This window comes from Oncorhynchus mykiss, chromosome 13, assembly GCF_013265735.2.
Source record: "Oncorhynchus mykiss isolate Arlee chromosome 13, USDA_OmykA_1.1, whole genome shotgun sequence".
Classification (NCBI taxonomy): domain Eukaryota; kingdom Metazoa; phylum Chordata; class Actinopteri; order Salmoniformes; family Salmonidae; genus Oncorhynchus; species Oncorhynchus mykiss.
The window spans coordinates 72,809,333-72,822,278 of NC_048577.1; the positions used below are offsets into that span (position 1 = coordinate 72,809,333).

At 46.9% G+C, this 12,946-nt stretch overlaps 1 protein-coding gene across 3 annotated transcripts in view; it reads left to right on the forward strand.

The window, feature by feature from the left end:
- The window catches only part of LOC110517412 (methyltransferase-like protein 22), a 28,429-nt gene that overhangs the window by 4,613 nt on the left and 10,870 nt on the right, over nt 1-12,946 (forward strand). For all 3 annotated transcript variants that reach the window (XM_036942122.1, XM_036942121.1, XM_036942123.1), the window contains 2 exons: nt 1,110-1,254; nt 9,972-10,043. In XM_036942122.1, the coding sequence (XP_036798017.1) occupies nt 1,110-1,254; nt 9,972-10,043 (217 nt within the window). The remainder of the gene's footprint in view (nt 1-1,109; nt 1,255-9,971; nt 10,044-12,946) is intronic.

A 12,946-nucleotide genomic window follows, 5' to 3' on the forward strand; every position in this document is an offset into this window, starting at 1 on the left:
TTATTTAGAAAGATGTAGAGAAATAACTAATTTACAAAAGTTTTCACACCTAGATGTTCAACATTTCCTAAATATTCTTTTATTTTTTTTTATCTTCAAACTGTCAAATTGGTTGTTGATCATTGCTAGACGACCATTTGTAGGTCTTGCCATAGACTTACAAGTAGATTTAGGTCATAACTGTAACTCGGCCACTCAGGATCATAAACAACTCCAGTGTATGTTTGGCCTTGTGTTTTAGGTAACTGTCCTGCTAAAAGGTGAATTCATCTCCCAGTGTCTGGTGGAAAGCAGACTGAACCAGGTTTTCCTCTAGGGTTTTGCCTGTGCTTAGCTCCATTTAGTTTCTTTTTTTTATCCTGAAAAACTCCCCTCTGTCAGTTTGGTTAGTGTTGTGGAGTAACTACTATGTTGTTGATCCATCCTCAGTTTTCTCCCGTCACAGCCATTAAACTCTGTAACTGTTTTAAAGTCACCTTTGTTCTCATGGTGAAATCACTGAGTGGTTTCCTTCCTCTCCGGCAACTGAGTTAGGAAGGACGCCTGTATCTTTGTAGTGATTGGGTGTATTGTTGCACCATCCAAAGTGTAATTAATAACTTCACCATGCTCAAAGGGATATTCAATGTCTACCAATAGGAGCTCTTCTTAACGAGGCATTGGAGAACCTCCCTGGTCTTTAATAGTTGATTCTGTGCTTGTAATTCACATCTCGACTTTACAGATAATTGTATATGTGGGGTACAGAGATGACGTGGTCAGAAATCATGTTAACCACTATTATTACACACAGTGAGTCCACGCAACTCATTATGTGACTTGTTAAGCACATTTTTTACTCCTGAACTTATTTAGGCGTTTCCATAACAACGGGGTTGAATACCTATTGACTCAAGACATTTCAGCTTTTCATATTATATATTTTTGGTTTAAAAAAAATCAAAAAAACTTAATTCCACTTTGACATTATGGGGTATTGTGTGTCAGGCCAGTGACCAACAAAATCTCCATGTATTCCATTTTAAATTCAGGCTGTAACACAACACAATGTGGATAAAGTCCAAGGTGTGTGAATAGTTTCTGAAGGTGCTGTGTGGCTCTTTTACTAGGTCTGGCGTGGCGCCTTCCTATTGGCTGATTTAATCCTGTCTCAGCCAACTACATTCAGAGGAGCCACCGTCTTGGAGTTGGGGGCAGGGACTGGGCTGACCAGCGTAGTCATGGCAACGGTGGCCAAAACAGTGTACTGCACAGGTAAGGTAAACCAGGGGTCTTCGCCCCTGGGGGCCTCATCTATACATTTTGCTGTGTAAACGCCACATTAAATAACTTTGTGCGACATTTCTGAGAAGAATAGGTAACTATCTGCTATATAGGTAACTCCGCCTGGACAATGAGGCCCTATATTATTGTATTTCTATCTGCTATAGCCTAGGCTCTGAGATTCATTAGGCTGTGATGTTGTGCTCCTGTCGCATATACTATACTTTTACATAAGCTACCGGTCTATTTACTATGTTTGGAAGAATGCTGTATTTGAAACCAAGGACTGTGACAGTTTCTGAAAGAGAAAACAATGTTAAATTGTTGTGGACAGAGACAGAACATCTACAGTGCCTTCGGAAAGTGTTCCGACCCCCTTGACTTTTTCCACATCTTGTTACGTTACAGCCGTATTCTAAAACTGATTAAATTGTTGTTGTTTTTCCCCCTCATCAATCTACACACAATACCCCATAATGACATCACAATACCCCATAATGACATCACAATACCCCATAATGACATCACAATACCCCATAATGACAAAGTGAAAACTGGTTTTTAGATTTTTTTTTGTAATACCACAAATAAGACTACCTTCTGTACCTCCCCCCCTCCCCCCACCCACCTTTTCACAACACCACTGATTGGCTCAAACGCATTAAGAAGGAAAGAAATTCCACAAATTAACTTCTAACAAGGCACATCTGTTCATTAGAATGCATTCAATGGGACAACCTCATGAAGCTGGTTGAGAGAATGCCAAGAGTGTTCAAAGCTGTCATCAAGGCAAAGGGTGGCTACTTTAAAGAATATAAAATATATTTGGATTAGTTTAACATTTTTTTTTTTTTTTTTTTTTTTGCTTACTACATGATTCCATATGTGTTATTTCATAGTTTTGATGTCTCCACTATTATTTTATCAGGTAGAAAATGGTGAAAAGAAAGAAAAACCCTTGAATGAGTAGGTGTGTTCAAATTGTTGCCTGGTACTGTACTAGTCTACTCGGTTGAATTAAATAAGAGATGTACATAGATCTGTAGATAATGGTGACCAGGATAATGATTTCACATGCCTCTAAACCCACATCTGTAGATAATGGTGACCAGGATAGGGATTTAACATGCCTCTAAACCTACATCTGTAGATAATGGTGACCAGGATAATGATTTAACATGCCTCTAAACCCACATCTGTAGATAATGGTGACCAGGATAGTGATTTCACATGCCTCTAAACCCACATCTGTAGATAATGGTGACCAGGATAATGATTTAACATGCCCCTAAACCCACATCTGTAGATAATGGTGACCAGGATAATGATTTAACATGCCTCTAAACCCACATCAGTAGATAATGGTGACCAGGATAGTGATTTAACATGCCTCTAAACCCACATCTGTAGATAATGGTGACCAGGGTAGTGATTTAACATGCCTCTAAACCCACATCTGTAGATAATGGTGATCAGGGTAGTGATTTAACATGCCTCTAAACCCACATCTGTAGATAATGGTGACCAGGATAGTGATTTAACATGCCTCTAAACCCACATCTGTAGATAATGGTGACCAGGGTAGTGATTTAACATGCCTCTAAACCCACATCTGTAGCTAATGGTGACCAGGATAGTGATTTAACATGCCTCTAAACCCACATCTGTAGATAATGGTGACCAGGGTAGTGATTTAACATGCCTCTAAACCCACATCTGTAGATAATGGTGACCAGGATAGTGATTTAACATGCCTCTAAACCCACATCTGTAGATAATGGTGACCAGGGTAGTGATTTAACATGCCTCTAAACCCACATCAGTAGATAATGGTGACCAGGATAGTGATTTAACATGCCTCTAAACCCACATCTGTAGATAATGGTGACCAGGATAATGATTTAACATGCCTCTAAACCCACATCTGTAGATAATGGTTACCAGGGTAGTGATTTAACATGCCTCTAAACCCACATCAGTAGATAATGGTGACCAGGGATAGTGATTTAACATGCCTCTAAACCCACATCTGTAGATAATGGTGACCAGGGATAGTGATTTAACATGCCTCTAAACCCACATCTGTAGATAATGGTGACCAGGGTAGTGATTTAACATGCCTCTAAACCCACATCTGTAGATAATGGTGACCAGGATAGTGATTTAACATGCCTCTAAACCCACATCTGTAGATAATGGTGACCAGGGTAGTGATTTAACATGCCTCTAAACCCACATCAGTAGATAATGGTGACCAGGATAGTGATTTAACATGCCTCTAAACCCACATCTGTAGATAATGGTGACCAGGATAATGATTTAACATGCCTCTAAACCCACATCTGTAGATAATGGTTACCAGGGTAGTGATTTAACATGCCTCTAAACCCACATCAGTAGATAATGGTGACCAGGGATAGTGATTTAACATGCCTCTAAACCCACATCTGTAGATAATGGTGACCAGGGATAGTGATTTAACATGCCTCTAAACCCACATCTGTAGATAATGGTGACCAGGGTAGTGATTTCACAGTTACAACTGAGTTGAGAGGAGGCAGCACTGGTCTCCACCACCTTGGCAGTTTCAAACCCCTCTATTCTACCTCTGTCACTATTATATAGTGCAATCAAGACATTCAACGTGAGGAAAATCACTCTCCCATGTGATTCGGGCTTGTTGCAGGTGCGTGAGAGTCATGTGTTGAAAGGGAAAAAGCACACTGCTCTAGCCAATATCACGTCAGTTCTTTTCAGCTTAATGAACTGAGTGCAGGTCTGTGTTTCTTCTGTAAAGGCCCAGTGCAGTCCACAATGTGCTTTTCCTGGGTTTTATACACGGTGCCTTTGGAAAGTATTCATATACCCCATCGACTTTTCCCATGTTTTACAGCCTTTTTCTAAAATGGATTTACATTTTTTATTTTTATCCTCAGCAGTCTACATACAATACCTCCTGATGACAAAGCGAAAACAGGTTTTTAGAAATGTTTGCTCATTTATAAAATAAAAAAAAAACAGAAATACCTTATTTACATAAGTATTCAGACCCTTTGCTTTGAGACTCGAAATTGAGTTCAGGTGCATCCTGTTTTCGTTGATCATCCTTGCAATGTTTCTACAACTTGATTGGAGTTCACCTGTGGTAAATTCATTTGATTGGACTTGGAAAGGTAAAATTTGTAAAATTTGATTGGACTTGGAAAGGTACACACCAGTCTATTTAAGTTCCCACAGTTGACAGTGCATGTCAGAGCAAAAACCAAGTCATGAGGTTGAAGGAATTGACAGCGGCGCTCCAAGACAGGATTGTGTCGAGGCACAGATCTGGGGAAGGGTACCAAAACATTTCTGCAGCATTGAAGGTCCCCAAGAACATAGTGGCCTCCATCATTCTTAAATGGAAGACATTTGGAACCACCAAGACTCTTCCTAGAGCTGGCCACCCGGCCAACCTGGTCAATCAGGGGAGAAGGGCCTTGGTCCAGGGAGGTGACCTAGAACCCGATGGTCACTCTGACGGAGCTCCAGAAATCCTATGTGGAGATTTGATCTGGTCTGATGAAATCAAGATTGAACTCTTTGGCCTGAATGCCAAGCGTCAACTCTGGAGGAAACCTGGTACCATCCCTACGGTGAAGCATGGAGGTGGCAGCATCATGCTGTGGGGAAGTTTTTCAGCGGCAGGAACTGGTAGACTCGTTAGGATCGAGACAAAGATGAACGGAGCAAAGTACTGAAAGTTCCTTGATGAAAACCTGCTCCAGAGCGCTGGACCTCATACTGGGACGAAGGTTCATCTTCCAACAGGACAACGACCCTAAGCACAAAGCCAAGACAATGCAGGAGTGGCTTCGGGACAAGTCTCTGAATGTTCTTGAGTGGCACAGCTAGAGCCCGGACTTGAACCCGATCGAACATCTCTGGAGAGACCTGACAATAGCTGTGCAGCGACGCCCAACCTGACAGAGCTTGAGAGGATCTGCAGAGAAGAATGGGAGGAACTCCCCAAATACAGGTGTGCCAAACTCGAGGCTGTAATCACTGCCAAAGGTGCTTCAACAAGTTACTGAGTAAAGGGTCTGAATACTTAGGTAAATAGGATATTTCCGTTTTTTATAAATGAGCAAAAATAAATCAATAAGCTGTCATTATGGGGTATTGTGATGTCATTATGGGGTATTGTGATGTCATTATGGGGTATTGTGATGTCATTATGGGGTATTGTGATGTCATTATGGGGTATTGTGATGTCATTATGGGGTATTGTGATGTCATTATGGGTTATTGTGATGTCATTATGGGGTATTGTGATGTCATTATGGGGTATTGTGATGTCATTATGGGGTATTGTGATGTCATTATGGGGTATTGTGATGTCATTATGGGTTATTGTGATGTCATTATGGGGTATTGTGATGTCATTATGGGGTATTGTGATGTCATTATGGGGTATTGTGATGTCATTATGGGGTATTGTGATATCATTAGGGGGTATTGTGATGTCATTATGGGGTTTTGTGATGTCATTATGGGGTATTGTGATGTCATTATGGGGTATTGTGATGTCATTATGGGGTATTGTGATGTCATTATGGGGTATTGTGATGTCATTATGGGGTATTGTGATGTCATTATGGGGTATTGTGATGTCATTATGGGGTATTGTGATGTCATTATGGGGTATTGTGATGTCATTATGGGGTATTGTGATGTCATTATGGGGTATTGTGATGTCATTATGGGGTATTGTGATGTCATTATGGGGTATTGTGATGTCATTATGGGGTACTGTGTGGAGATTGAATGATGATTTAATACATTTCACAATAAAGCTGTAACGTAACAAAATGTGTAAAAGGTCCAGGGGTCTGAATACTTTCCGATGACGCTGTATATTACCACACCATGAGGTTGGAATAATACTGTGTAATTGGGGAAAATCATAATCATGTCCTTTTAGTATAAGAGCTGTTTGAAAAGACCGCCTGAAATCTCAGCCTGTTTTGGTGGGGTGGAGTTTTGGCCTGCCTGGTGTCATCACCTATTAGTTACTAGACCAATATGGAAAAAGTGTTCCAAACCTCTCTCCCAATAACATCTAGTTTTCCCTTCTCAACTCAGACCCCTCTGATAGTCCTAGTGTTCAACACCTCTCTCCCAATAACAGCTAGTTCTCCCCTACCAACTCAGACCCCTCAGACAGTCCTAGTGTTCAACACCTCTCTCCCAATAACAGCTAGTTCTCCCCTCCCAACTCAGACCCCTCAGACAGTCCTAGTGTTCAACACCTCTCTCCCAATAACATCTAGTTCTCCCCTCCCAACTCAGACCCCTCAGACAGTCCTAGTGTTCAACACCTCTCTCCCAATAACAGCTAGTTCTCTCCTCCCAACTCAGACCCCTCAGACAGTCCTAGTGTTCAACACCTCTCTCCCAGTAACATCTAGTTCTCCCCTCCCAACTCAGACCACTCTGACAGTCCTAGTGTTCTTTAACAGCTAGTTCTCCCCTCCCAACTCAGACCCTCAGACAGTCCTAGTGTTCAACACCTCTCTCCCAATAACAGCTAGTTCTCCCCTACCAACTCAGACCCCTCAGACAGTCCTAGTGTTCAACACCTCTCTCCCAATAACAGCTAGTTCTCCCCTACCAACTCAGACCCCTCAGACAGTCCTAGTGTTCAACACCTCTCTCCCAATAACAGCTAGTTCTCCCCTACCAACTCAGACCCCTCAGACAGTACTAGTGTTCAACACCTCTCTCCCAATAACAGCTAGTTCTCCCCTCCCAACTCAGACCCCTCTGACAGTCCTAGTGTTCTTTAACAGCTGGTTCTCCCCTCCCAACTCAGACCACTCAGACAGTCCTAGTGTTCAACACCTCTCTCCCAATAACAGCTAGTTCTCCCCTCCCAACTCAGACCCCTCAGACAGTCCTAGTGTTCAACACCTCTCTCCCAATAACAGCTAGCTCTCCCCTACCAACTCAGACCCCTCAGACAGTCCTAGTGTTCAACACCTCTCTCCCAATAACAGCTAGTTCTCCTCTCCCAACTCAGACCACTCAGACAGTCCTAGTGTTCTTTAACAGCTAGTTGTCCCCTCCCAACTCAGACCACTCAGACAGTCCTAGTGTTCAACACCTCTCTCCCAATAACAGCTAGTTCTCCCCTCCCAACTCAGACCCCTCAGACAGTACTAGTGTTCAACACCTCTCTCCCAATAACATCTAGTTCTCCCCTCCCAACTCAGACCACTCAGACAGTCCTAGTGTTCAACACCTCTCTCCCAATAACAGCTAGTTCTCCCCTCCCAACTCAGACCACTCAGACAGTCCTAGCAAAATTATTGCTTGAGAAATTGCAGTTTTCTAAGAAGCAATTTTTGTCTGTTTTTTTTGTTGTCATTGAAACCCATCACAGTAAGGTACTTAAATGTTATACTTAAATGATAATTATTGCACTTGTATTAAAGTGCTCTTCTGGAGAGGGAAAGAACATTTCAAATGGCAGGATAATTCCAAGATACCCTGCCTGCCTGCCTGCCTGCCTGCCTGCCTGCCTGCCTGCCTGCCTGCCTGCCTGCCTGCCTGCCTGCCTGCCTGCCTGCCTGCCTGCCTGCCTGCCTGCCTGCCTGCCTGCCTGCCTGCCTGCCTGCCTGCCTGCCTGCCTGCCTGCCTGCCTGCCTGCCTGCCTGCCTGCCTGCCTGCCTGCCTGCCTGCCTGCCTGCCTGCCTGCCTGCCTGCCTGCCTGCCTGCCTGCCTGCCTGCCTGCCTGCCTGCCTGCCTGCCTGCCTGCCTGCCTGCCTGCCTGCCTGCCTGCCTGCCTGCCTGCCTGCCTGCCTGCCTGCCTGCCTGCCTGCCTGCCTGCCTGCCTGCCTGCCTGCCTGCCTGCCTGCCTGCCTGCCTGCCTGCCTGCCTGCCTGCCTGCCTGCCTGCCTGCCTGCCTGCCTGCCTGCCTGCCTGCCTGCCTGCCTGCCTGCCTGCCTGCCTGCCTGCCTGCCTGCCTGCCTGCCTGCCTGCCTGCCTGCCTGCCTGCCTGCCTGCCTGCCTGCCTGCCTGCCTGCCTGCCTGCCTGCCTGCCTGCCTGCCTGCCTGCCTGCCTGCCTGCCTGCCTGCCTGCCTGCCTGCCTGCCTGCCTGCCTGCCTGCCTGCCTGCCTGCCTGCCTGCCTGCCTGCCTGCCTGCCTGCCTGCCTGCCTGCCTGCCTGCCTGCCTGCCTGCCTGCCTGCCTGCCTGCCTGCCTGCCTGCCTGCCTGCCTGCCTGCCTGCCTGCCTGCCTGCCTGCCTGCCTGCCTGCCTGCCTGCCTGCCTGCCTGCCTGCCTGCCTGCCTGCCTGCCTGCCTGCCTGCCTGCCTGCCTGCCTGCCTGCCTGCCTGCCTGCCTGCCTGCCTGCCTGCCTGCCTGCCTGCCTGCCTGCCTGCCTGCCTGCCTGCCTGCCTGCCTGCCTGCCTGCCTGCCTGCCTGCCTGCCTGCCTGCCTGCCTGCCTGCCTGCCTGCCTGCCTGCCTGCCTGCCTGCCTGCCTGCCTGCCTGCCTGCCTGCCTGCCTGCCTGCCTGCCTGCCTGCCTGCCTGCCTGCCTGCCTGCCTGCCTGCCTGCCTGCCTGCCTGCCTGCCTGCCTGCCTGCCTGCCTGCCTGCCTGCCTGCCTGCCTGCCTGCCTGCCTGCCTGCCTGCCTGCCTGCCTGCCTGCCTGCCTGCCTGCCTGCCTGCCTGCCTGCCTGCCTGCCTGCCTGCCTGCCTGCCTGCCTGCCTGCCTGCCTGCCTGCCTGCCTGCCTGCCTGCCTGCCTGCCTGCCTGCCTGCCTGCCTGCCTGCCTGCCTGCCTGCCTGCCTCGCACGTGCATGCGTGCGTAGACCAGGAAGCATCATATTAAATAGACTGTTCTTCTGAATTTATTCAGAGAATGAAAATTCAATTTACTTCTAAAGTCAGGGTGAGTAATAGTACTACTGCCTATCATCTCTGATACAGAATCCATTCTCCATGGTCACCATGCTTCACTGATCCAAGGTCAGAATCATCTCTGATACAGAATCCATTCTCCATGGTAGTCACCATGCTTCACTGATCCAAGGTCAGAATCATCTCTGATACAGAAACCATTCTCCATGGTAGTCACCATGCTTCACTGATCCAAGGTCAGAATCATCTCTGATACAGAAACCATTCTACATGGTAGTCACCATGCTTCACTGATCCAAGGTCAGAATCATCTCTGATACAGAATCCATTCTCCATGGTAGTCACCATGCTTCACTGATCCAAGGTCAGAATCATCTCTGATACAGAAACCATTCTACATGGTCACCATGCTTCACTGATCCAAGGTCAGAATCATCTCTGATACAGAATCCATTCTACATGGTAGTCACCATGCTTCACTGATCCAAGGTCAGAATCATCTCTGATACAGAATCCATTCTACATGGTAGTCACCATGCTTCACTGATCCAAGGTCAGAATCATCTCTGATACAGAATCCATTCTACATGGTAGTCACCATGCTTCACTGATCCAAGGTCAGAATCATTGTAAGAATTGATGAGCTGGCAGCAAGCTGTTCCTAAATGAAGGTCTCTTATTGTTCGTGTTTGTTCTATTACCAATGTTGTGTTTTAGAATGTTGGACGCTGTGTAATGTTTCTAAGTTCAAAGTTACATAAATGCCGTGTCAACATCCCAATATCTGTGTAACGTTGTGTTGCAGACGTTGGGGAGGACCTACTGAGCATGTGCCAGAAGAACGTGACGTTGAACAGACACCTGATGGAACCGGCAGGTGAGCCAACATTGGAACAGTTAGACAATGTGTAGCGAGAGAACGTTACTTAAACAACGTTTTTTTGCACACACAGGGTTGCCGGCAAACGTGTGACCAGCTGGCATTTTCAATCAGGTCGGCCAGCGCCTCACCACTTTTGATTTAGTTCAATAACAAATATTTATGAAAAGCGTTAAAGATGAAGTACAAAGTCATGTTTTTTTTTAGACTGATTTACCTCATGATTTGTCAACATGGGAGTGCTGCAGGCACATGGGAGTGCTACAGGCACATGGGAGTGCTACAGGAACATGGGAGTGCTACAGGCACATGGGAGTGCTACAGGCACATGGGAGTGCTACAGGCACATGGGAGTGCTACAGGCACATGGGAGCGCTGCAGGCACATGGGAGTGCTACAGGCACATGGGAGTGCTGCAGGCACATGGGAGTGCCACAGGCACATGGGAATGCCACAGGCACATGGGAGTGCCACAGGCACATGGGAATGCTACAGGCACATGGGAGTGCTACAGGCACATGGGAATGCTACAAGCACATGGGAGTGCCAAAGACACATGGGAGTGCCACAGGCACATAGGAGTGCCACAGGCACATGGGAGTGCCACAGGAACATGGGAGTGCTGCAGGCACATGGGAGTGCTACAGGAACATGGGAGTGCTGCAGGAACATGGGAGTGCTGCAGGAACATGGGAGTGCTGCAGGAACATGGGAGTGCTACAGGAACATGGGAGTGCTGCAGGCAGTGTGTTTCTTGACCAGCCAGATTCCCAGAAATCACAGGTCACGCAGGCCAGGCACTCTGTATTAAAGAATATGCCTATTTATTAAGCAAACATGATAACGCGTCCCTCCCAAGTCCAGACACAAGCAAAAACTCTTTAACAGAAATGTTGCTGCAGCCTACACCAGACCATGAGCAGTCTGACATGCTGTATGGGATAACAAGGAGATGATTTACCAGTCTGATCAACTGGCCTACTGAATTCAGCCTACTGTGGTCCGGCAGGGGTGGCAGGTAGCCTCGTGGTTAGAGCGTTGGGCCAGTAACCGAAAGGTTGCTGGATCGAATCCCCGAGCTGACAAGGTAAAAAAAATCTGTCGTTCTGCCCCTGAGCAAGGCAGTTAACCCACTATTCCCCGGGCGCCAACAACGTGGATGTCGATTAAGGCAGCGCCAGCCCCCCCCCCCCCCCCCCCCCCTCCGCACCTCTCTGAATCAGAAGGGTTGGGTTAAATGTGTCAGACACATTTCAGTTGAATACATTCAGTTGTACAACTGACTAGATATCCTTCCCTTTCCTGTCCTTTCTGACAGGGTAAACCAACCGTTATCTATTTATAGCCCATTTATTGGTGTTAGGAGAAAATCAGTTAAAGGTCATCAAATGTGCTTTATATTCAAATTTCGGGCTAGCTAGTCCTCCTGGACATTATCAATCACAAATCTGAACCCCACACCTCTGGTTTAGCCGATGTTAGATGCACTGTAGGGTTTTTCCACCTTGGTAGGGTTTTACCATACTGGTTCACTGACTGGGTTCTGTTCACAGACTGGTGACTGGTTCACTGACTGGGTTCTGTTCACAGACTGGTGACTGGTTCACTGACTGGGTTCTGTTCACTGACTGGTGACTGGTTCACTGACTGGGTTCTGTTCACAGACTGGTGACTGGTTCACTGACTGGGTTCTGTTCACAGACTGGTGACTGGTTCACTGACTGGGTTCTGTTCACAGACTGGTGACTGGTTCACTGACTGGGTTCTGTTCACAGACTGGTGACTGGTTCACTGACTGGGTTCTGTTCACAGACTGGTGACTGGTTCACTGACTGGGTTCTGTTCACAGACTGGTGACTGGTTCACTGACTGGGTTCTGTTCACAGACTGGTGACTGGTTCACTGACTGGGTTCTGTTCACAGACTGGTGACTGGTTCACTGACTGGGTTCTGTTCACAGACTGGTGACTGGTTCACTGACTGGGTTCTGTTCACAGACTGGTGACTGGTTCACTGACTGGGTTCTGTTCACAGACTGGTGACTGGTTCACTGACTGGGTTCTGTTCACAGACTGGTGACTGGTTCACTGACTGGGTTCTGTTCACAGACTGGTGACTGGTTCACTGACTGGGTTCTGTTCACAGACTGGTGACTGGTTCACTGACTGGGTTCTGTTCACAGACTGGTGACTGGTTCACTGACTGGGTTCTGTTCACAGACTGGTGACTGGTTCACTGACTGGGTTCTGTTCACTGACTGGCTTTTGTTCACAGACTGGTGACTGGTTCACTGACTGGGTTCTGTTCACAGACTGGATTACTGGTTCACTGACTGGGTTCTGTTCACAGACTGGTGACTGGTTCACTGACTGGGTTCTGTTCACTGACTGGATTACTGGTTCACTGACTGGATTACTGGTTCACTGACTGGGTGCTGTTCACAGACTGGTGACTGGTTCACTGACTGGGTTCTGTTCACTGACTGGGTTCTGTTCACTGACTGGGTTCTGGGTTCTGTTCTGTTGTGATTCAGCACACTTTGTTCATTTTTGTATGGAAAAACAGATGTAGGTTTGAATGTGGTTGCAGGGAGGATGTTGCTGTAGCTGACAAATGTGGAGTGCAACTAAGCAACGATTCATACCAGAGTGTAACTAAGCAACGATTCATACCAGAGTGTAACTAAGCAACGATTCATACCAGAGTGTAACTAAGCAACGATTCATACCAGAGTGTAACTAAGCAACGATTCATACCAGAGTGTAACTAAGCAACGATTCATACCAGAGTGTAACTAAGCAACGATTCATACCAGAGTGTAACTAAGCAACGATTCATACCAGAGTGTAACTAAGCAACGATTCATACCAGAGTGTAACTAAGCAACGATTCATACCAGA